The sequence below is a fragment of the Schistocerca nitens genome, chromosome 2 (assembly GCF_023898315.1).
Source record: "Schistocerca nitens isolate TAMUIC-IGC-003100 chromosome 2, iqSchNite1.1, whole genome shotgun sequence".
Classification (NCBI taxonomy): domain Eukaryota; kingdom Metazoa; phylum Arthropoda; class Insecta; order Orthoptera; family Acrididae; genus Schistocerca; species Schistocerca nitens.
In genome coordinates, this window is record NC_064615.1 from 479685111 (window position 1) to 479711942 (window position 26832).

Genomic DNA, 26832 nt, shown 5'->3' on the forward strand with positions numbered 1-26832 from the left:
ATATTACAACTTGGTTGCTCACCCAAAAAAATTTCATCAAAACTGATAATGTTTCTACTTTTGTTTTGTCTGTTTAGAGGCCTATATTTCAAGGATACCATACTTTGTACATACAGCATAGTGATATGAGATTAGGATGTATTTGGCATCCACATACCTAGTTTAAGCTCAGATTACAATTAACTGCCTCATTACCATTTCAGTTTTACATGCCATTTTTTATCATCTTGCCAGTTCTCCTTACATAAGTATTCTCAATGAGTGCTATATTCTGTATATTTTCTTGTGGAACACCTACCTTTTTAGCACTCATGTCTATTTTTCTTTCTCTCTGTATCTTTAATTAACCCAGTTTTTGAGTAATAAACCATCTACAGATGACAGCCATCTTCCTGCTGGAAGAAATTTCTTTAATAGGCTGCCTTACTATGAACAGCAACCCCATGGGAACCTTTTAAGGACAATGTAAACATTTACATTGAATTAAAGATTTCTCATATATATATATATATATATATATATATATATATATATATATATATATATATATATATATATATAGAGGGAAACATTCCCACATCCTTTCGTCTTTCCCTCTCCTTCCCTCTTTCCTTATGAGGCAACAGTTTGTTGCGAAAGCTTGAATTTTGTGTGTGTGTTTGTGTTTGTTTGTGTGTCTATCGACCTGCCAGCACTTTCGTTCGGTAAGTCACATCATATATATAGGATCTCAGAAATCTTTACTTCAATGTGTGTGTGTGTATATATATAATCCCGCAACTACCCTCCCGACCTGGTAGAGAAACAAATAACCAGAGCCACTTCCTCATCCTCTCAAACCCAGAACCTCCCACAGAAGAACCACAAAAGTGCCCCACTTGTGACAGGATACTTTCCGGGACTGGATCAGATTCTGAATGTGGCTCTCCAGCAGGGATACGACTTCCTCAAATCCTGCCCTGAAATGAGATCCATCCTTCATGAAATACTCCCCACTCCACCAAGAGTGTCTTTCCGCCGTCCACCTAACCTTCATAACCTCCTAGTTCATCCCTATGAAATCCCCAAACCACCTTCCCTACCCTCTGGCTCCTACCCTTGTAACCGCCCCCGGTGTAAAACCTGTCCCATGCACCCTCCCACCACCACCTACTCCAGTCCTGTAACCCGGAAGGTGTACACGATCAAAGGCAGAGCCACTTGTGAAAGCACCCACGTGATCTACCAACTGACCTGCCTACACTGTGACGCATTCTATGTGGGAATGACCAGCAACAAACTGTCCATTCGCATGAATGGACACAGGCAGACAGTGTTTGTTGGTAATGAGGATCACCCTGTGGCTAAACATGCCTTGGTGCACGGCCAGCACATCTTGGCACAGTGTTACACCGTCCGGGTTATCTGGATACTTCCCACTAACACCAACCTATCAGAACTCCGGAGATGGGAACTTGCTCTTCAACATATCCTTTCTTCCCGTTATCCACCAGGCCTCAATCTCCGCTAATTTCAAGTTGCCGCCACTCACACCTCACCTGTCATTCAACAACATCTTTGCCTCTGCACTTCTGCCTCGACTGACATCTCTGCCCAAACTCTTTGTCTTTAAATATGTCTGCTTGTGTCTGTATATGTGTGGATGGATATGTGTGTGTGTGCGAGTGTATACCCGTCATTTTTTCCCCCTAAGGTAAGTCTTTCCGCTCCCGGGATTGGAATGACTCCTTACCCTCTCCCGTAAAACCCACATCCTTTCACCTTTCCCTCTCCTTCCCTCTTTCCTGATGAGGCAACAGTTTGTTGCGAAAGCTTGAATTTTGTGTGTATGTTTGTGTGTCTGTCGACCTGCCAGCACTTTCATTTGGTAAGTCACATCACCTTTGTATATATATATATATATATATATATATATATATATATATGGAAACATTCCATGCAGGAAAAATATATCTAAAAACAAAGATGATGTGACTTACCAAATGAAAGTGCTGGCAGGTCGACAGACACACAAACATACACACAAAATACTAGCTTTCGCAACCAACGGTTGCTTCGTCAGGAAAGAGGGAAGGAGAGGGAAAGATGAAAGGATGTGGGTTTTAAGGGAGAGGGTAAGGAGTCATTCCAATCCCAGGAGCGGAAAGACTTACCTTGGGGGAAAAAAGGACAGGTATACACTCGCGCGCACACACACATATCCATCCGCACATACACAGACACGAGCAGACATTTGTAAAGGCAGAGAGTTCGGGCAGAGATTTGCCCGAACTCTCTATATTGGCTATTTGTTGAATATCCTCTCAGTCCAAGAGCTCCTGCAGTGGCGCAGTCTGATGTGGTGGCTCATTGTCATCCAGAAATATGAAGTCAGGGCTGAATGGACCCCTGAAAAGACACACATCAGAAGGAGTACCGTTTCATAATAATGTTGACTGGTGAGTGTACTGTGTTCAGTGGTTTGGAATTCGGTACCCCATGCAACATTATGCCAACATACACCATAACACCTTGACAATCAAAACAATCCATTTAAACAATGTTTATGGGTACATTAAGTCCCTCATACGGTGAGAGGTTGGAACACATAATGCACCCAGGAACATTACCAGGTACAAGTATGATCATTTTGGTGGTCCAGGTGTTACTGTGTGTGTGTGTGTGGGGGGGGGGGGGCATAATGTTGCATGGGAGTACTGCCCTCCAAATCTTTGAACACACTATACTCACCAGTCAACATTATTGTGATCTACACTCCTTCCTCACGTGTATCTTTTATGGGGTGCATTCAGGACTGACTTCATTTTTACAGAAGACAGTGAGTGACAGCACTGAAATGCTCAGGTGGAGGAGGTCTTGGAACGAGAGAATATTCAGTGAATGCACTGGCCTGTCATTCCTCTGACTCAAAATTCCATCATGTACATGTAGAATGTATTGGGGAAATGTATTGCTGCACATCCAAATACACCAATGGCCAGCAGTTGTCAACTGTGCTGGTGGAGGAATTAAATGCCGTGCCACAAGAACTCCTTACCAACCTTGTGGCCAGCTTGTGAGTGTGTTGCAAAAGCATGTATTGCCATCCATGGTAATCACACACCCTATTAAAAACCATGTCCTGCCTTTTGTAATATCTAGGGAACCATCACAAATTTCAGTGACGTCAGTGTCATTATTGTCTTTCTGTTTGTCTCATTGTGCATTTCTTCCATTTACCTGTGGTACTATACTGTGGCAGTTTTTTTATGTATGGTCCAAATTTCATCAAGCTATCTTACTTGGCAGTGATACATGAAGCAAAAGTTAGTTTTGTCCTTAAGTTTTGGGCTCCAGTGTATTTAGTTCCAGTATACGAGTCGTGGATAATATCAAACAATGGAAAACCCAGGATGGAATGTAACAATATTATGAAAAGGAAAGTTGTCTGTCATCCATTTTTGATGAAGGCCTTACTGGCCGAAGCTTTATTTGTGACAGCCTTTTTGTTGTTCCTATCTGCGACTCAGCATCTCTGCTATATGGTGAGTTGTGGTTAATATCCATTTTAAAATACTGATAGTAATCTATAGTATCTAATGTGTTAGTTTCTAAGTTTCTATATATCCACTTTATTTTATGTAAGGTTGTTAAAGTAAATGTATAAAAATTACAAATCAAGATGTTATGTGCAAAAAAGATAATTATTATTATTATTAATGTTATGCAGTCTTATTCACAGGAATCAGCATTCAGCACCATCTGGTCAAAAGTATCCAGACACCTTATGTAATGGCAAAGTGACCACTAAAGATCAAGAGAGGTGGACCTGGCAGTAAAAAAGTCAAGCATTGCAGAGGTTGGTTGCAAAAAAATGTGTGAAATCAGAAGAAGGGATTCCTCATGAGTTCCAAAATGCTACCAGAAGCCCTGCTAGCACAATGACTGTGCACAGGGAATTAAAAATAATGGGGTACAGTGGTTGAGCAGCTCCTCATAAGCCACACATTTCAGTAGTCAGTGATAAGTGACACTTGAGGTGGTGTAAAGAGTGATACCACTAGATGATGGATGACTGAAAATGGAAAATGAGTGATTTGGAGTGGTTAATCATGCTGGACCCTGTGGCAGTCTGGTGGAAGGGTTAGTGTTTTTGCAAATGCCTGGAGAACATAACCTGCCATCACCTGTAGTACCAACAGTGAAGTACAGAGGAGGTGGAGCTATGGTAAAGGGGTGTTTTTGTGGTTAGGATGTGGTCTCCTTATTGTTCTTAACAAAGTGCTACATGCTGATGGGTATGAAAGCATTTTACAGCATCATGTGCTGCATGTAGCCGAAGAACAATCTGGAGACAGTAATTATTTGTCTCAATAATTATGCAAAGAATAGACTGCTATTCACCCCAAATATGATATGTTGAGTTGCAGGCAGGCACAAGGAAAAGACTGTACACAGAACTTTTGGCCAAAGCCTCCATCAGAAAAAAATGCACACAAGCAAGCACACCTTACATACACCTGAACGCTATCTCTGGCTGCCCTGTCGTGTGTGTGTCGTGTGCTTGCTTGTGTGAAAGCATGTGTGTTTTTCTTTTCTGATGAAGGCTTTGGCCAAAAGCTTAATGTGTAACAGTCATTTCATTGCAGCTGTCTGCAACTCACTGTGTCATCTTTACAGTGAGTAGCAGTCTATTCTTTCCATAATTATTGATATTCCAACCTGGACTTTTCATTGTTTGTTTATCTTCATCAGTAAGACAATGCACCCTGTCAAAATGCAGCATCTGTGAGACCATGGTCTATGATGAATAAAATCTCTGAAATGGCCTGGTCTGTCCAGAGTCACAACCTGAACCCATGAACCCAATGGTACACCTTTGGAGTGAATTAGAATGTCAGTTTGGCTCCAGACTCCAAGGTCCAGTGCCACTACTTCCTCTGGTTTTAGCTTTTGAGGAAAAATGGGCTGCCAACCTTCCACAGGCATTCACACATCTCATTGAAAGGATCCCCAGCAGAATTCAAGCTATCATAAAGGCAGATGGTGGACTCAGCCTATATTAATGTTTACTAATAGGTGTCCAGATACTTTTGATCAGTTAGTGTATATACTATGCTCCTGTATGAATATCTCAGAGAACAAACAGTGGATGTCTGACCTAAGAGAATTACAGGAGCTCATTTTGTTTACATTCAATGATAACATTTTTATTCGTAACTTATAACAAATAAGAACTATTTAATATCTTTATCCATTACCTATAAAAATTACAATTTCCTTGGCCCACTACAAAATTCTGCAGCTGGATCTATAAGAGAAACAGTATTTTTGTGCAAAGAGAGGTGCTCCATTTTCCTTATAGCACTCTTCAAAAAAATAACTGTTAGATCTCAATTTAAGTGGAGATGACATCTTTTGCTGTAGCAAAATTAATCTACACTGACTTAACAGTGCAGAATTTGTAAATTAGGAGCACTGTATTCCTGCTATTGACACAAACCTGTGCTGATATTCATTATGTTCCCTTCCACGTATTGCTGAAGTAGTGTTTTGACTTTTTACAAACTGAATGAAGTGCTTCCATTCCATTTCCCAAAACTATCTATATTGCTGATTTTTATTTCACTAAGTTCAAATAACATAGCCATGTACATAATGAAGTTATTAATGAACAATATTGAATTCCATGCCAAATGTCACTAACTGTAATCAGACTTTTCATGACAGGGATATCTGTTGTGATACAAAATTTTAAGCAAGTGCAGTACCATCTCAACAGGGACTTCATATTTCATTTTCTTAAATGTCACAACAGTCACTGATCACAAATATATTTTTATTCAACTTAATAAACAGATATTTGCAATCAGAGAAAGTTGCCATATTTACAAAAATTTCATAACACTGGATTATTGTCACCTTCACAGTGACTATGTCATCCCGCATTTTATCCCTTTGTTACACCAAGACAGATGTCACAGAAAAAAAGGAAGCTAAACAGTGATTCTGGTAAAAAATAAAAAATCTTGTTACTGACTACTAGTAACTGCACGCAGTTTACATATTACTTAAACAAGTTAGCATTACTCACATCAAGTGGGAATTCTAAAGCAGTAGCATGGAGTTTTCTGAGATAAGCAAATTGAAATGTAGCAGTAAGAGACATGACAGGAACATATTCCTCTTGTATCCCATCAATCAAAAATGGATAACAAGGATTCATGTGACATGTCTGTCTTCTTGCAGTATGTCCTATTTTCACCAAAGTGCTCTGCCAAGCTGATCTATACCCTGTAAAAAGTGATTAATTTTTATACATTAAAATGTGTTTAATAGACTAAGAATGAATATATTAAGGTATTTGATAATTATTTACTATTAAATCTGATTGAACCAAGTTTTATGTTTCTGTTCTGCATATGCGACTGTAGGAAAATGATATCATTATATCATCACAATACATAAAATTACCTCTAGGGATAGCTGCATGGGTTAACATGCCACATTCAAGATTTGGGCAGGTGCATTGGCCCCAGAGCAAATCCACCCAGTGAATTAATGATGAGGGCTGGTGCACTTGCCAGTTTGGATATGGTTTTTAGGTAGCTTCTCACATTTGACTAGGTGAATATTGGGCTGGTACCCAAGTCCCGCCTCAGTTACATAATTAACACACATTTAGAAAATGTCTGTGCTCTTTCACATGGGTAACACCACATGCAGACAGCTGGAAAACACTTCCCTTCTGGGAGGTAATGGGGTGGTGGCAGGAAGGGCATCCAGATACCCCTTAAAATTGTGCATGAGTAATAAGAGCAGAAAGCTAAATGCACTATATACGGTATAGGTGGGGGCTGGGGAAAATAGTCAATAGTAGCCATGCCGACTATGCATAGGTATGGGACAAAGGCATATGAAAAATAAGACGCCCACAATATGTAACATTATATGCCTACACAAATCAAGAATTTGTTACTACTTTAATGAGTATACTGTCTCCATATTGTTGATTTCCTGCACAATAATGAAGAAGGAGAAAGCAAGTACAATTAGAGTAAGGACAGGGATTTATGGCATTCATGACACATGCTGGCATATATTTGTTTCCAGTGAACCACTCCATCTTCTGACATTTGAGTGGTGCCTCAACCCTTTCTAAGATTTTTGACATATCAATGAAAATAATGGATTTTGGAAAAAATAATGTAATTGGATAGATAAAAAAATCTACTCACCAAGCGGCAGCAGGGGAACACACATATATTGACATTTGCAAGCTTTCAGAGGCTGTGGCTCCTTCTTCTGGCAGAAAGGTTGAAGGGAGAAGGAAGAGGACTGAAGGAAAAGGACTGGTGAGGTGTAGGAAATGGGGAGAGTTCAAAAAAGTTGCCCATAACACTGGGTCAGGAGAGACTTACTGGATGGGCTGAGAAGAAAAGACTGATTGTTGGAGAATGCACCAGACAAGATTTGAAAACCTGAAAGCTTAAAGGTGGAAAGTTGGGTAGTATGCAAGACACAGATTACTGACAAAATATCATGCATGAATTAATAAAAGCAGAAAGCTAAGTATGGTACATCATATGTGATAGAGGTGGGGAAGGAGGATGGGGGGAGGGGGGGGACAGGGGGGGGGGGGGAGGTTGGGAGGAAATAGATGGATCAGGAAATAAAAGAAAAAGAAACTTCACTCCTTAACTTTCTTCTCTCCTTTTAAGCTTTCTATATCTTTTATTTTCTGACCTGACTATTTTTCCCCAGCCCCCACCTATACCATATATAGTGCATTTAGCTTTCTGCTCTTATTACTCATGCACAATGTTTTGTTAGTAATCTATGCCTTGCGTGTTATGCTATCTTCCATCTTTAAGCTCTCAGATTTTCAAATCTTCTCCAATGTAGTCATCAACAATCAGTCTTTTCTTATCCCATCCAGTAAGTCTCCCCTGACCCAGGGTTCTTGGTGACTTCTGTGAACTCTCCCCATTTCTCAGGCCTCACCAGTCCTTTTCCTTCACCTCTATTCCTTCCCCATCAACCCTTCTGCCAGAAGAAGGAGCCACTGGCTCCAAAAGCTTGCAAATTTCAATATCCTTAGATGTGTTCTCCTGCCACCACTTGGTGAGTAGATTTTATATCTATTCACTTAAATTATAAGATTTTTGTTAGCAAGATGATTTCTGAAAGGTGGTACAGCAAGTGAACACTGCCATGCATTCTGGAATACCTGATTCTAATCCTTATGTGGAGATTCTGATTTAGCTTGTACAATTAAGAGTTTCATGCCTTTCATCATTGAGGCTACTAGAGATGGAGCACAAGCTAGGTTTGAACCATGGTGTGAATGGAACTTAGTGGTATCTGCATTTAAAAAATCATCTCAGCAATCACCCAGAGTGATTGTAGGAAATCACAGAAAGCCCAAATCTGCATTCTCAACTAGGGACTTTAAACATGGTCATCTGAAATATGAGTCCAATGTCTTATCTATCTTGCTCATTTTCTTCTGGTATACATTTGCATAACTTAGGCATTTGAAGTGACTACTGGGATGTTTTCTTCAAAAAGATTTTGTTCAGGGTTTCCTCAGCCTTGTTTTCAAACTAAAATTGAATTCAGCCCTCAATGACATTGCAAAAAACAGACAATAAAGCATAATAATCAGAAAAGGACAGTTCTTGAACCATAATACTAGAAGTAAAAATAATTTCCACAGAGACTATGCTCAACAACAACAACTCTAATCTTTAACAAATAGATGTCGACATTTCCAGTATACAGAGTTTTTCAGGAGGAATGGTCAATATTCAGAGATATGACAACAATGTTCATTTGAAGCCAAAAAGTCTAGTAAGCATTGACTCTAAAATTTGGACCTAAAGAGCTATTAGCAATTTTTCATCTTTGACACTGTGGAATAAATCTCTTCTACTGTAAGCTCTTTGTTTTCCCTAGTTTGAGATGTGATAGCATGGATCAAAACAAGAAAAAAAAAAGTCTAGTAAATATGGGCTCTAAAGTGCGTACGTTAAGAGCTACAAGCACTTGTTTATCCCTGCTACTGTGAAACACAGCTCTTCTACTGAACCCGTGCTCACAGCTTTAAATGTATGCATTTCAAAGTTCATGTTTATTGCACAATTTTTTCTTGTTTTGTTCAATACTACTTCTTCCCAAAATATGGAAATCAAAGAGATTGCAGTACAAGAAATTTGTTTCACAGTATCAAAGATGAAGAAGTGCTCATAGCTCTTATGGTACCGATTTAAAGACCATGCTCACATGACTTTTTTTGCTTTGAATGATCATTATTGTCACATTCCTTAGTATTGACCATTACTTCTATGACATCCTGTACAGTCATCTCCAAGAGCATAGTTGTTACATATGGTTTTATATCTGAGCAAATTCATGTATACAGCTTTTTATTTTACATGTTTTCTTTACTTATTCCACTTTCTGGGAATCTGGCCCATCTAATGATTTAATTGTGGTAGATTGGTAGATTGAAATCAGAACTGGATCTCCTGCTTATTGTGAGCAACCATCATACAATGGTTGTATGAAGTAATAAGAAGTCAACATCAATGTTACTGAAAATTTCAGTTGATCCTGGAGGTATCCTCAGATGGCCTGTAAGATTAACACAACCACTTGTGAAAAGCATAAGATCTGAGTTCAAATCTAATTCTGGTACATATTTTCATTGATCATGAAATATTCTTCTCTAAGCTACATTTGCATTTGTTTTATAGTATGCTTTTTTATTGCATCAGCTCTCTCACTCTCTATGTAGTCTATGTCATTTTTCTCCCCACTGATACAATTTCTCTCTTTCTTTTTTTCACAAATTTTACTTTTTCACTGCTGAGTACATATATACTCCAGTTCTTCCACCTTCTTGAACATTTGACTTTCCATTCTCAAAAAAATATCATCACTGATTCACACTCACCACATTTGATCCTTACATTATACAACACACATTTCATGTTGAATATCAACAACTTTGAGACTTTTTGCCACTTAAAATTATATTACAGAACAGATTTCACATTAGATGGGAGTTTCAGTTGCAATCACATTTTGAATCGCTACCACAGGTGAATGAGATATTACATGGCTTTCTTACTATCACACCTCTAAGTAAACTTACCCACTGTGTGAGTCAGATTAGTAATTTTTAGCTCTCTCCACTACTTTCCATGCTACACAGAAATAGAGATTTTATTTGGTTTACTTAATGGAAGATACCAGACAAGTTTCTACAGAGAAACCAAAGCATTACAATTTCACTGTTGTTCCATTAACAGGAATCTCACGACATACAGAAACACTCACTTTAAAATTTATGATGGAAAGTGCAGTAATTCTTAAATCATAGTATGAATATTACCAACATTAATAGTATCTATTAGTTTAAACACAAATAACAAAAAGTGTAAATTATATGAAATACAAACAAAAAACAAAATTACCTTCAACTTCCCTTCTTTCTCTGTCAGTATTCTCAGCTTTGGTAGTTGTTTCTGTAGCTGTTTCTCTGGTAAAATGCAAATCATCATTCATTTCTACACTTGTAAATATTGTGGAAGTTATCTCGGTATTATCATTAGAATTATCATTGTTCATTTTTGCTTCTGTTACTTCATTAGTTGCATAAGAAGTAACTGTTGTGCTTGGTATTTCAGACAGCATTTCTGTAGTAGCTAGTCCAAATTCAGTTGTGATTGCCTCAGTGATGGTTGTATCTCCTTCAGAAGTTAATGGTTCTTTGAATGTATAGTCAGTTGACTCAGTATTTGCAAGTGTCATAGTGGAAACACTGCTATAGGTGCTCTGATTTTCAGGGGAAACTGATTCTTCTCTTGGAGGTACCGTTTCTGTAGTACTTCCTGGTTTTGGATTTGATGTTGTCAGTGTTTCCGTCACCTGTGGAAAATATGTGGACCCAACCTCATTTGTTGTTGTTGCTTCTACTGAGATACCATTACTCTGTGTAACTGGGCTTTGTGTGGTTATAGGTGTGGGATTAGTGACCATTTCAGTTTCTTCCTTGTTCACAAATATTGTTGGTGTCTCTGTTACCACACTAGGCTGTTGTGTTATAGTTGTTTGAAATTCTTCAGGGGCTATTGTAGTAATATTGTTTGCAATGTTGTCAGAACTGAAATCAGTAGATTCATAAAATTTTGTCGGTGTTATAGTTTGCAAATTTGGGCTGGTGGTCACTGAAGGAGGCACAACATTTACAGAAGTAGTCAAATCAGACATGTCTGTTGTTCCTTTAGTATCCATAGTTTGTTCTTCTGTTGTGATAGTAACTGTTGCAGGAGATGATATATTTAATGTAACTTCTGTACTTGTTTGTGACTGAGTGGTCATTTCTGATTCAAGGCTATAACCATAAAACCTAAGTACATCTTGAAATTCTGGCAGCAGATGAACATTCTCCTTGCTCATTGACACACCACTCAAATAGCCTTCATGTAAAAAGTAGCTCTGTAACAGATAAATAATCTTTCATAATTTCAGGTTTTGAGGATAAAATGATTATAAAACTGACTCCAGTATTTATATTTGTATATAGAATCACTTCTTAACCATTGCTGGCAATCATTATGAGTTGAAAAAGCAGTTAATATAACATTTAATTATCTGAATAAGTCACCAATTAACCCTCTAAAATTAAGAACTGTATAACCTCTCTTACAAATAAAAGCACCCATTTTATCCACGACAGCTTTAGAAATGCACAGCTGTTTCTAGGATAATCAATGAAGAAGAAAATTGCAATTGGACATGCTGTTTAGAATGAATAGTTTATTTACTTGAAACTAGGTTTGGGATTAGACTCATCATCAAATGACAGCATAGCTTTCATGTAAAAATTTCAAATTTTTATCTTGAGGACAAATTTCTCTTTTGTTATTACAGTGTAAAGTATTGTTTCATTGATGTGTGAGGTGCTGAACTACATTCTGGCTCATGGTTTAGCATGATATGGATCAATGACACAGATCTTTATTTTGTAATACATAAATCAAAACTGTTCCTAATTTTTTTTAAAAGATTAAATTTGTATGAAGAAACCTTCCTGTCATCTGATGATTGGGGAAGACCTAAAACTAGTTCCAGAGAAATAAATTATTCATTCAAAAATGATGTGGCTAGTTGCAATTTCCTTCCTCACTGATCTTTTGTATGAAATTTATTATATCAGTGATATAAACACTGAACTGTATCATTCATGTAATGTGCTGTTCTTTCTGAAATCAAGACATATTCACAGAGATATCATAGTTAAACAACCTATAAGAAAGCCGGTAGGAAATATTCCACTAGTTACTGTCCACTTTCATTGCTGATATCAATTAGTAATATTTTTGAGATGATGGTAGAGTAGTGTCCAACTTCTTTGATTATAATATTCTTAACAAATCACAGTTTACTTTTTAGAATGGTTCCTTGAACAAAACTTGTTGTTTATATATGAGGTGCATCACAAAAGTAAGTTACCCGATGTTGTTTTCTTTAAAGTAGGCATATTTAGCTGGGAAAATCATGCATGCACAATAGATCTATGATGTGACAATCAAACGCCAGTTGGACAGCTCCTGCCTGGTGGCAGTACCATGGCAGCAGTACCCTGAAATGATGTCTCCTATCTCTTCTCCTGCCGCCTACAAGGTTTGGTCAGTGATAAAGTTCCTTCATGCACAAAACATAGCACCCACCAAAATATCATGAGCTCTTTCAGATCTATGGCACAAGATCAAGAGCAAACAGATGATGTGTCACTGGTGTAGGTCTTTTTCCAAAGGTCATCAAAGTGTCCATGATGAAGAGCACAGTGGGTGATCATCCCTCATCAATGATTACCTGGGTGAGCTCGTGAGCAGCACATCTTGAAGAATTGTTGCTTCACAGTTACAGTGCTGAGCAGCCATTTTCCACAGATATTGCAATCCTTGTTACATGAAATTGTCACTAAGCACCTGCTATTAAAGAAATTGCATGCCAGGTGGGTGCCAAAAAGCCTGACACCGAACAGCACTGACATTTCTGCAGTGATGTCATGATAACAGTGATGAGTTCCTTAACAGGATTGTCATGGGTGACAAGACTTGGATTTCTCACTTGACCCCAGAAAAAAAAGCAGCATTCAATGCACTGGCATCACAGTGGATCTCTGGTCAAGACGTAACTCAAACATACTGTGTCAGTGCACAAAGTGATGTGCACAGTACCCTGGGACAGGACGGATATTCCGTTCATTGATTTCCTGCCCAGATTTGAAACAGTGAATGCTGACCAATACTGTGAAATGCGGACACTGTGACGTACCATTCAGAACAAGAGGCATGGAATGCTTAATGCACATGTTGTGCTACTCCATGACAATGCTCGTCCCCAGACAGCTTGGTGCACAGCAAATGTTTTGCAGATGTTCTGCTGGAAGCTGTTTCATCATTCAGCATGCAGTACTGATCTTGCTCCCAGGAATTTCCATCTTTTCTTGCACCTCAAGAAATTCCTGTCCTCTGGCCGGCATTTGACAATGATGAAGAATTGAAGTGATTTTCACACACTGATTCCATTCACAGATGGCAGGCTTCTATGACACAGAAATACGAAAGTTGATCCCACGATATGACAAGTGTCTCAATTCTTTTGCTCACTGCATTGAAAAATAGCTCAAACATTGCTGTACCTGTTGGCTATAAAGTTTTTCATGTAACTATGTTGTCTTTGTTTAAAAAAAATAGGGAAACTTACTTTCTGGATGTGCCTCATATTTATTCATCAAGTTAAGTAACCAGTAAATAATAAAACTGTAAAATGCAACAATGGAAAATCTGGGATGGAATAATATGTGGTCACAGCATCTGGAGATGACAGCAGCCATGGACTTTCTCTGATACCTAGATAATATCCAACAGCTGACTTTTAAATGTGTTGATCTACCACTCAATGGCTCCTCTATTGCTGTTAGTAAATATGTTACATGTTCAAGCCATTCAAGCCACATGATTGTGTCTATTGCAACATTTATATTAGAAAAAGTAGTGTTTTGTGCAGTTAATAATGTAGCTGAAAGAAGTCTCATGTCACACCAAACAAAAATGATGTAGATTATTGTACATAAATTCAAACATACAGACAAGAACATTTTTCTGATTGGAGGGAAATAATTGATGGAGTTCCATATGGTTCTACTTTAGGCTCATTATGGTTTGCCTTACATGTAACTAATGCTCTACTGAACAGAGAAGCAAGTTTAATTCTTTCAGCATATTATTATCAACCTTAGCTGATTTACATCAACCAAAGAAACTGTAAATTGTATTAAAAACAATCATTGACAAAATTTGTACAAATGTACATTCTCTCTCTTAACTGAATATAAATTGTAAAAGAAGTAAAAATAAAACACCTTATTCAGTTCTGCAAATCAAATGGTACAACACTGATTACAGTTTCATATTATGGACTAAAAGTTATAACAGAGAATTGGAATTTAAGTTGGAGAATGTCCTGGAGTATGTTAGACAATAGGATTCTGTTTCTTTTGCTGTTTATCTCATTTGAAAACTTGGAGAGAACTATTTAATTGTTTCAGTAGCTAATGTATTTAATTTGTTATTAGTATCACATATATTCTCTCATAGTATTTACTGTTAATAACCCATTATAGTTCAGAAGATGTGATGCTCCCCTTGTACTTCAATAAAATAATCTTGTGATTAATGTTTCAGTGACTTGAATGTTAGTATCCTATGACAAGCAAGTCATAGTTCTTTCTTCGTCAGCCTATACTTACTGTAGTACCCATTTTGCACTTACATGCAAAGCCTTGCTGAGTGTGGCTGACAACACTTATGTCTATGAAAGCAATCTTTCAAAACAGCAATGGTGCCACCTGACACCATTATGGAAAGTGAATAGTTGGCACAATGTAACTGTTGACCACAGTGGCACCATTGAGCAGATGGCACTTGTCACCAGAATGGATCCTGCATACAAGCTGGCTCAGAGCTAGTCTGAATCAGGTGCAATTTGATCAGCGGAAATGTGTGCTGATCGATCTAGGTAGTTTGGTTTTCACTATGGACTTTTTTTACAGGTGTTTACCCTTCAAATTCTGTTAGTTACTAGCAGAACTCTGAACTATGGACTGGACTTTGATTAGAATGCCTACTTAAAATAGCTGCTCTGCTCCAATAAGCGTACTGTAACATATCTCATTGTGATGAAAAAACTAAGGCAAGTCTCAGTTAGCTTTGAATGTAAATCACCTTTACAAAAATGGTGACAGGGGGACCTGTGACATTCACAAATCAGACTTTGAACATTTTATGATTAGGCAAGATTGTGGGTTTTCAGTCATGGAGCAACTACAACAACAACTAATTCAAATCATGCAGGGTTACCAAGAGCTAATGGCAGCAATGTTACAGGCAGTGCAAGCATTCATAAATGCACCTTCTACAGCACCCATGCTAACAGCTTTCCCACCCTTTAACAAACAAGGTGATGAGTGGGATGCTTACTCTCATAGATTTGTAGTAACATTTTATGACTTGCCAAATTTCTGACATGAAAAGTCCAAAGGTCATGTTCTTGTTACGAAAACCTGAACTGTATCACCTAAGACAGAAACTAGAGCTGCTAAAATATCTAGTGCAACTTGAATAGTGCAGAATATTTTTTTACGAGATCATTTTTTGACAATGAAACACATTATTGAATCCAGGTTAGAATTCTGGCAATGAAAAAAAGGGCTACAGTCAATCTTATGCAGACCGGGCAATCAACCTAGGGGAATACAATTAATTGAGGACCACATTTATACTGAAAATTTTGTGGTAAAATTTTTTTCTGTTTGTTTCACATGAAGATAAAGACCAATGTTTGTGAAATTTAGTGGCCTGACATGGAAAGAGGGAATAAACAACAGTGATCAGCAGTAGCGAAATTTTATTTTGCTAGCAATTACTCAGTTATTGTTGCTGAAAGAAAATTTTGTGCTACATTTGGTGGTAGTGTATGTCCTTCTCAAAACAGTTCAGTGACATGTTGAATCCCACAGAACTGGTGGCAGTACAGTTGATGCTAAGTGTATGACTAAGCATAGATCTGTATACAGTCAAGAAACCATTTAAAGAGTGAGAGCTGCAATCAGAAACAGCCCATAGAATTCTGTAAGAAGGCTATCAAAAGAAATTGACGTCAACATACAAAAGAGTGCAAAGATCCAGATAAGCTACTCTAGTTTGAAACAAGGAAATTATTGCAACAGACATTTACCAATTATACAGTATTACATCTTCTGTTATTATAAGTGCTTTGTCAGATCACAACAGACATTTACCTCTATACAGTATTACATCTTCTGTTATTATAAGTGCTTTGTCAGCTCACCATGCAGTAGAACTAAGTGTGCACATAAAAAAAAGTTCCTACACATAGTTGCTATAGATATATTAGGATGAATACAGACCAATATACAACTCATTTGAATAATATGTGGATTGGAACAGTATTCTAACGACACATTATATTTATGGCAAATTCTCAACTGAACTATACTACATTCTCAACCAAGCCTGACCATTAAAAAAAAAGAGAATTCAAATTCAGTCACATGCTGTAACCCAAAACTGGATATCAGGTTCAGTCACTGAGGCTAGAGAAAAACTAAGATGGTATGAGTATGCTATGTTAAATGACTTGAGCAATAAAAAATTAAAAGAAGAGTTCAAAAAGTATCAGAAATACTATGTAGACCTTCTAATTTTGGAAAAACAGAAACATTTTGAAAGTATCATTCAAAACTCAAATAATATTTCCAAAACTTCATGGTCACTAGTAAATAGAGAAATAGGTAAATTTGGGAAACATACAACTGAAAATCACTTGGTGATAAACGGCACAATAGAAACTGATCAGAATAAGATAGCAGATCTATTCAACAATTACTTTGCTTCTGTTGGCTCCAGCATAAACAATCAGCTTATAAATCATAAATACAAATTCAAAGGAACACCAGTGTCAGGAAGTATACTTTTGACGCCAACAAGTAAAGAAGAAATAATTAAAATAGTGAGTAGCTTAAAGAATTCCCATGCAGCAGGATATGATAGTCTTAGTCTGGACACTCTTAAGAATTGTACACATAAAATTGCATCACCTTTATCAACAGTTATCAACTTCCATATGGAGGACGGTCTATTTCCAGATGAGTTGAAAATTGCTCGAGTTGTGTCTATTTTTAAACAAGGAAACAGAAATCTAGTAGAAAACTTTTGACCCATTTCTTTTCTTCCAATAATATAAAAAATCTTTGAGAAAGTAATATACATAAGAATCTGGAACTTCCTGCAATGCAAAAAAGTGATTTCTAAGGGGCAGTATGGGTTTGTCAAGGGGTCATCCACCATTACAGCAGCATCCAACTTAATTGAAGGTGTCACTCAAGCAATAGATAATAAAGAACATGTATGTGGCATATTTCTAGATTTACAAAAATGATATTTGCAAGAAGGTATGTACTACCATATATGCCCTAAGAAAACTGACACCTTTTTGTAACATCACCACTCTGAGACAAATACATTTTGCATTATTTGAATCCCATCTAAGCTATGGGATAGATGTATGGGGATCCAGCAGTAACGGTAATATGAAAAGTGTACTTATCTTACAAAAGAAGGCACTTAGAATTATGGGAAAGAAATATGCCAGGGAGCCCTGCAGAAATTTGTTTAAAAAAATTAAAATACTAACTGTTCATAACATGTATGTACTGAAGATATTAATTATGGCAGTAAACAGTAACAAAACACTTAATAAAGAAATACACGACACAACACTAGAGGTAGAGAGAGACCCCACATCATCTCTCATAGAACAACACTTTATGAGAAAAGCCCTCGATATGCAGGCATAAAACTACTGAATTGCTTCCATCCTGATATCTCCAAATTGCCCATTATAAAACTAAAAATGAAATTAAAATTATGGCTCCTAAACACTCCTGTATATTCAATAGATGAGTTTCTAGATTTAGTACACTCATATGATGGAAGACTGTCTATCTAAAAATATATGTAATCTCAGGTCTTAGACTGTGTCACAAACTGTAAATATTTGAATCTCAGATCTGAATACTGTGTCACAAACTATAGATTCCTTAATCTAAGTATTGCAATAACAAATTGTTTTTATGCATAGTCCATATATGTAATGTTGTTCTCTCAACTAAATTTAGAAAAAAAAGTTGTGTAGATAAAAATGCCAAGCAATAATACATAACTCTAGTAAGTAAGGCTCTGACTTATCTAGAAGACTGGAACAAAAAAAAAAAAAAAAACTTTTTTTGTAATCAGTTGATGTTGGATCAAAATAAATAAATAAATAAAAATATATGATTTTGAGGTTTTGTAACACTGAATAGCCTCCCTGTTCCCCAGACTTAACTTCTCCATATATTTTTATCACATTATTTGAAGTCTACAGTCTACATCAATAAACCAAATAAATTAGAAGCTCTGAAAGCAGAAGAATTGAAATTCATTTGATATAAAATGTAGGGGTGGGTGGGATGGGGGGATGTTTGGGACATCCGTTTTTTAAACTTTGTGGTTGGAGTCACTGGTTTACACTTCTATAATCTTTGACTTTCAACTGTTTATAGCCACCATATTCAAATTTCATCAACTGACTTGATTTTAGACACTACAGGTAAGTTAACATGAATTTCACTATCTAAAGTAAAAAAAAGGGCAACTTTTGAAGTCAATACACAGTGAAGTAACTAAATTTACTGAAGTGCCTGTATTATTATAAGTTCTTCATTAGTTTATCTTTGCAATGTAAAAAAGGTTTTTGTCATTACATGAAAGAAATCCAGTATTTTAGTATCAAATAGAAAAAATGATATGCAAGGGAGGACTGGGCCACTACTGTCCTAGCCCTCCCTTATTAAAATTTGATATTCCTTTGCTGTTTACGGTCTGTTTTGGGAGCTGTGTAGGTACATGGTGAAAGACGCCCCCAGATATGGTAAAGTTAAAATTTATTAAAAATTTATTCAAGCAGCGATAATGACAGAATAAAGGCCAACTATAAGGGTCAGTAAAGACATTAGTTATAAATGCGCAGTGTAGACAAATGACCATAAAATATCATTCACTTTTTTTTACATGATTTTGTTTCACTCTCTTGAATGTAGAAGTTTAGTTACGCTGATGGGCTACGAGTCTTTTGTATCACATGTGTTTCTGAGTAAGAGAAGACGTAGTAACAGCATTAAGTATTTTTATTAAAGTGAAATAGAACCAAGTTAAGAAGAATTTCTTCACATTTTATATCATCTTGAGAGGCACTGGTGTTCCCTGCAGTCGGCTGCCTGCATTTACAATTGAAATGAAGGAAAGGAAGTCCACAGTCATATTTTCATAAAATTAACAGAAGGAGAAGCTTTCAGAAGACGTCAAACATAATTAAAAAGGATTCTTGTAAAAAGTATGTTTCAGCAGCTCTGCAACGAATGTGCCCCAACCTGTGGAAGTAAACCAAGCGAATGATAAATCTAAGAATGTGCTGACTTCTCAGTGTGCAGCCCAGAAAATGTAGATGTGTTCATAAGCAAACTCTCACTAAAGATACTCCTTGAGACAGATTCTTTGGTGTCCTTGCTAAACCAACCGACTTACTTAAGTTTCGTGTCACAGCCCTTGCAGGTAGCCAAAAGAAACATCTGGGCCTATGGACACCAACATGTGCCTTTGCTAGGAACACTTTCAGTTTTTCTCACATGCTGCCAGGTCACTCATCCAGTAAATTATCTTGTGATAGTTGACACCAAAATGGACAATGTTTATAGGGAAAGACATCTTGTTTAGAGGTGTAACTCCTGAGAACCACCTTCACAATTCAAACTCTTGTTCCAGAGGCTAGGTGCAGAAGTACTCAGATGCAACCATCCTTGACATATTTGGGGTTCAAACTCTTGGTCAATGTACTAAAACCAAAGGAAAATTATATCGTGGGCATCAGTAACATGCAGTCACCCATGAATGAAAAAGACCTACGAGTGTTTCTGCATAAGATCAATCATCGTGATTATCTAGTTACAAACCTAACTGAACTCTCTTACACATCGAACCAGATACATCACCAGGGCACACATTTCAAACTGTCACCTTGCTGTCTAGGATTTGGAAGATTGCCTTAAGTGGGAGCTGTATTCACAATATATACCCCTAGTCTGTTGCTGGCAGTAGTGATTAATAAATCCCCCCATGGCATAGGTGAAATTCTGTCCCATAAATATCTTAATGGCACAGAGCACCCTACTGCATTGCTCCTAAGACCTTATACACATCCCAGCAATGCTTCTCTCAAACAGAAAGGCAGGCCCTCAGTATCATCTACCCAGCCCTGAAATTTAAATTATTATTTTATTGACAGAAATCTACATCAAGATGAACTTTCATGGTCCATCAACCATTGCTCACTATCTTTGGACCTAAGCATTGCTTTCCAGACTGGGCCTCCAGCACTAGGCAATGTTCTTGTTGAATTTTCACTATTCTATCCACTACCAGGAAGAGACATTGCATGCTAACATGGATGTGCTCTTGCAGTTCACCACGAGACTCTATTCAGCTTTTGACCAACTTGAATAATTGTATTTTCAACTTGATTCATCTCTGGATATGGCTATTTTGGCTTTTTCCTTAATATCACACAATGCCACAGTTGCTACATGCAAGGAACCAACATTATGCTGCCTTTCTCACTTTGTGCCACATGAAGGGTTGGACTACTGGCTCCGAATGTTGTCCCTATTGGCCATGGTGAAATTAACTACAACTGGGTCTTATATAAGGACTACTGCCACATCTGGATTCTTCACTTTCAGTTGTGGGTGCTGTGCATGCTGCACAATGCACATCTGGACACGTCCCGGATGAAAAGTTTGGTGTGGTAAAGCATTCTAGCACAATATAGATTCTGACATTCTGATTTTGTCTGATAATGTTTTGGGTGTCAGGCCCATCAAGTTGCACATCTCCAGCAGTTCTCCCCCCAGTGTGACACAATGGAGCCATTGGAGAATATCCACTTATATTTTACTGGCCCGTTTTGCGGCTCTAGTGTAGTTGGTTGTGATTTATTCCTCTTCTCACTTCCCTTTAGTGATCCATTTGCCCCAGGTCACTTATACTGCTACAGTCATGTCCCTGGAAAAAATCTTTGCCACTGAAGGCATCTAATGCTCTTTGGGTTTAGATAACAGGATGGTGTTCACCTCTCATGACTTTGAACTGTTTAGTGCTTGTAACAGAATTCAGCACCCCCGTACCATGCCCTTTCATTCAGCCTCCAACAATCGCATGGAACACTTAATCCACATATTCAAGACCCAGCTCTACAAGAACTGCCCAATATTGCACCTAACACCATCTGCAATATTCTGGCAACTTATATGGCCACCCTGATTGAAAGCTGCAGTCTGGCGGAGCTGATTTATGATTGCCCTCACCACACTCTTGGATTTGCTGTGGCTGGCCCTGGCACATGTCATCAATGAGGCCTTCCCCTTCAGGGTGAACACTTCAGTGTGGCCCATGAACTTGGATGCTACCCAACCTGCATCTGTGGACAGCTTCCTTCCAACATAGATCCATGACGTGTATTGTGGTCTCTGCCCACAGGCTTCTGTGGTGCCATCAAAATTAATTTCATCTCCACCATCCCGTTCAGCAGCTCCTGGCTTCACCAGCCCCAGTGAGTCCTCCAGTCCCAAGGTGGCTCATGCTACTTCCATTGAGCCTCAACCTGCCACAGACTTCCACAGTGGTGCTCCTGAGGGAGGGCTTGTAGTGGTGCCGTCTGATGTCACTGTGGAAACCAGTTAGCTGGTGCAACATTATTGTTGTTTGTTGTGGTACCACTACTCGGATGACACTTGTTACCAGGAGCATTCTCTGATGAATTCTGCATATAAGACAGCACAGGGCCAGTTGTAATTTGATCAGTGAAACTGCACACCATTCAGTCTGTTGGTTTGGTTCTTTCTATGGACTTAGTTTACATGTGTCTATTCTTCAGACTCTTGTTAGTTACTGATGGAGCTCTGACACTGCACAACCTGGACTTTGATTAGGTTCTACATGACTGTGGTCCCCCATGAAGGAAAGGTCATTTTCTTAGATTGTTTACTTAAAACAGCTTGCACTGCACCGAGCAGAATTCTGCAACGTGGCTCAATTTGTTAAATAAATTGGGGTAAGTCACTGTTACTTTTTAGTGTAAATAATATTTACAAAAATCACAAAGTTATTTTATTCAAGCTATAATTACAACAAACAAGAAGAATGATATTCATCATACTTTGTTAAATTGACTTCAGGATAGAAAAAGATGAACAATGCTGCTTCCAAAATATTTTTTTACTTACCTAATGATATAAAACATCTGACAGCCAACTACACTAAATTTGAAAGCAAACTATAAAGTTATTTCTCAGCAATTACATAATTTACACAGAAGAGCGTTTATTCAGAAAAAATGTTTACCTAGATGCTTTAAGGATATGTATTCCAAAATTTACATACTTATTTTCATCAAAACTGTCCAGTACACAGTTTTAATCTGCCATGAAGTTTTACTGGCCTGACACTGCAGCACAACTGAGGTGGGGGCCTGTGTTGTTTGGAATTGAAAGGAATGTGATACAGGATAGGAGGGAAAGGAGCAAGAGAATAGGGTAAGAATGTGGCACTGGACTGCTTGCCCTGGTGCAGGCATGGCAAGTTGTGTGTGCCACACAATGTATTTGTATGCTATATGCAATTCCCTGTACCTGTACTAATGTGAGCTCACCAGTGGCACATACCTACCCTATTCTCATGTAGCCTCTCCCTCTCAGTCCTGAGTCACCCTCCTCTCCACCCTTCTCTTTCCCTCCACTCTTCCTTCCTCCTTCTCACCCTCTCCAACCAATACAACCCCTGACCCTAGAAAAGCTGCAATGACTGGATGAAGTAGTCAGATGGGACATTGTAGCTGAACAACACTTGCAGTAGTGTCTATATTCCTACTGACTGCACAGTACCTCAGTTAAATACTGAGTATTTATTTTTACTTCCTGCATTATTTGTATCCCTTTCAAGACTTTCCATTATCATATTTATTATATGTCTTATTGTTTTATTTCTGTGCTGCTGAGTGTCATATGTTTTGTATTACTTGTAGAACACTATACAATTATGCTTCTACACAACTATGCTGCAACACCATCAGTCCTGATTCTTTCACTCACACTTTTTATATCGTGATGAAAGTTTGTTTCAAAAGTGAAAAATTTCAAATATGAGGTACTGATGACAACAATTTCATCTATAAAGCTGGTGAAACTGAAATGACTTGTTCATACACTATGTTCTTTGTAACAGGAATGATAAATATTCTGATATCTGATATTAGGTAACTACCTCCAATGGCTATGTTTTCATCTAGTACCTGTCAAGCTCATAGGAATCCATCTATTTGGCTTACCAGTCCTCAAGAAATGTCTGGTTTTCCTGTATCTCTCACTGTCTGAAAACTCTCTTTCATAAAATCTTCACTGTTATACCCTTCTTTGAGCCAATTTTTACACACTCCCATATAAAAGTCTCTTCTAAACTTCTCCACAAATTGTCAATTTTGGCTTTATGCTTACAGATATATTCAATTTATTTCCTAATTTTGTACACCTGTCTTCCATTAGGTCATTTATTGTTATGAAGAATGCAAAGATATATTTTATTAATTTATCTTCTGTCAGTGCATCTGAATATTTCATCATTTCATCTGCATTGCAATTCGATAATGGCCAGACTCACATTCTCAACCTCTTCTTTAATTTATTCATTCATTTGGAACCCATTATTATGTCATCTGTGCCTTCTCATTGCACCTGAAATGCTGTTTTCTGTTTGGCATACCAGATACCTATTTTCAGATATGACCTACAGTCCTGAAATCAATTCAAATCCAGTTGCGCTCTACTGTTTATTACTTTCACTGTCTATTTGAATTTCATTTTCAATTGTTCTAAACATACAAATTTTCATTAACTTATCCAATAAAATCACTGCTAATCTAGACTGTCTTCCTTTCAGTGGACTGGTTATACAACATTTTCATCTTGATGTAAATAATATTTACCCCTACTCTCATGCTTCCTTTATCGAGCTCATCAATTTTTTGCTAACACATTTCATTCCTCCCAATCTTTTCATGTTGTCAAAGTGCAGTTGTAGCCTCATTACAGATATTAACTGAGAAACTGATAATGTAGGCTTGATTTCTCAAGGCAATTAGCACAGTTTTTATTACAACGAAGTCAAATTTTCATATAATTTAATAAATCCTAGACAAAGTGGTAACCCATAGTCATTGCTTTTCTTGTTTAGTTGTACTTGAAACTTGAAAATTTTCATCATACTGCACTCGGTTTTAAAATCAAGATTTTCCTTCCTAACTAAATTCTAATGTTTTCTTTATCTTCTAAACAATTAATGAGAATTTTGGTAAAAGTCTTTCATACCACTAACTAAAGACAATCAACCTGTGACCTTCTTCTCTGTTCCCTTTCTTATGAATTGAAACTACTGTTTCCAATAATGAGTACTGCCTTTTTATAAAGATATTTTTTGAACAATTCAACAACTTGCAGACAGGCACAATTAAAAGACACTCACATATGGCTTTTGACCATAGCCTTCATCAGTAAAAGACACACACACACACACAGATATATCACACAAGCAAGCACACCTCACACACACACAACCACCAGTTCCAGCATCTTGGGCCAGAATGCAACATCACGTGGGGTGCAAGCAGTAATCTGGAGGGGCTGGGGATTGCAAGCAGCAATATGGGATGCAAGCAGCAATCTGGAGGTTTGTGTGGATGAGGTTTTTGTTTGTTTGTGTGTGTGTGTGTGTGTGTGTGTGTGTGTCTGTGTCTGTGTCTTTTACTGATGAAGGCTATGGCCAAAAACTATATATGAGTGTCTTCCAATTGCGCCTGCCTGCAACTTGTCATGCCTTCTTTTACTATAAGTAGCAATCTGTCTTTTCCTACATGGCTGTATTGAAGAGGTAGTGCAACAGCCACTGACGATTTTTTTAGACCCAATGACCTGCTGTTATTTAGTTGTGAAATTAACAGGCAATGGTTTATCTGTCTATAGAGATAAAACGTTAACCTATTATGATAAAATATATTGATCAGTTAAGTACAGGTCACAGAAAAAGGTACTGCACAACAGAATCATAAACAACGACTCTATTATGATGTTTAGTGAGGTATTACTGGTTCACCTTTATGACCTCAACAATTCGTGATTTTCAGTGATATAATGAATTCTGTTAATTCTTTAATAGTTGAGCCACTAAACAGGTCTCCATTGTGGATCATATAGTGCCTACTTAAATTAACACACCTGTTTCTGATAGTTTATTTTAGTTACTGTGCTTTCTGTTGCTGCTAAGAATAATTTAGTAAATATCATGACAAAAGAGTTGATTCAATAGTCAAGTGCCGCAGCTAGACCTAAGGAGTCACAGAAATAATGATTTAGTTTGTGTCATGTGCTACTCTTTTCCTGTTAGCTTAACTATTGTGGATTTTAGTACATAACTTATATGATGAATGACATAGCCTCTGATTTGTTTACAGGGCAGTTACAGTACTTGTCTATGACTAATCTATCAAATTAAATTAAAATTTCACTGTTTCAAATAAAGACATTTTCAGCAAAAGTAAAAATCTAAATAAAGAAGAGTTAATAAAATATATATTAGTGTATATAGTAGCTCACCCTTAAGTGGCGATGGATGTCTCTGAAACCAATCCTTGTAATTACACAGTCCCATGGCAGCTGTAAAGCGTGTTGTATTTGGCTGGCTGTTTTGCCCCTGGAACCTTCATAGAGTACGACCAGCACAGATGCAGCTCCATAAGGGGAGAATGCAAAATTCCCCCTTGTGTATGCATAGTCCTGTAGCCATTACCACAGGTTTCTTAAACCGAAGACTTAGAGGAAATTCACGATCCATATTTGATACTGAAATATTATAACATCACATTTGCTAAGCATATGTGACATTAACCACATATCTATATTAAAATTTAATACACAAAGCAGAAAGTGGTTATGCTTATAGCAGATAATGAAATTAAATATTGTATAATTACCTGCACGTAGAATCAAGATGTTAACATACACAAGATGTACCAGAAACAGTAGAATTAATACTGGGAGTTTATATGATGAACTAACAGATATGCTTGCACATTTTGTGTTTTGTCACAGTGATGACATAATATTCACCCTAAAGTCTGGCATCCTGGATGCCTTTTGTTGTCTACTTCAGCAAGATTATAAGTTGGTCCTGGTTCTGAAAGCTTAAGATTCATTGGTTTTCTGTTTTGCAGTTAGTCTGGTGGTGCCAGTGTCACATCAGTTTTTGGAAATGTTACTTTGGACAAACCTATACTTTGACAAATTCATGTCAGAGAGGTGGAAGAGTTTGATGTTTTGTTGATGTCAAGGTTAATTAGAGCTGGGGAATATTCATATAAATGCAAGAAACCCCGATCAAAAGACAGAATCCTAAGAAATCACCACTCAGCAGTTATGGAAAACAACTAATTGTTCATAAAATTTGCACAATTTTTAAAAAATATCAAATGCAGTGAGGTGCAAGGTCACTTAATCAAGTGGGCCAATGATGAATAATTGCCTTTATTGATGTACGTTGCTATGACATAACATTG

At 37.4% G+C, this 26832-nt stretch overlaps 1 protein-coding gene across 4 annotated transcripts in view; it reads right to left on the reverse strand.

Moving 5' to 3' along the window:
* Positions 1-26832, reverse strand: part of LOC126236400 (uncharacterized) — a 115011-nt gene that overhangs the window by 15786 nt on the left and 72393 nt on the right. For 3 of the 4 annotated variants that reach the window (XM_049945688.1, XM_049945689.1, XM_049945690.1), the window contains exons 3-5: positions 25874-26053; positions 10461-11484; positions 6074-6273 (exon numbers count right to left, since the gene is read on the reverse strand). In XM_049945688.1, the coding sequence (XP_049801645.1) occupies positions 6074-6273; positions 10461-11484; positions 25874-26053 (1404 nt within the window). Of the gene's footprint in view, positions 1-6073; positions 6274-10460; positions 11485-25873; positions 26120-26832 lie in introns of all 4 variants that reach the window. The other variant, XM_049945691.1, reaches the window with a different exon arrangement.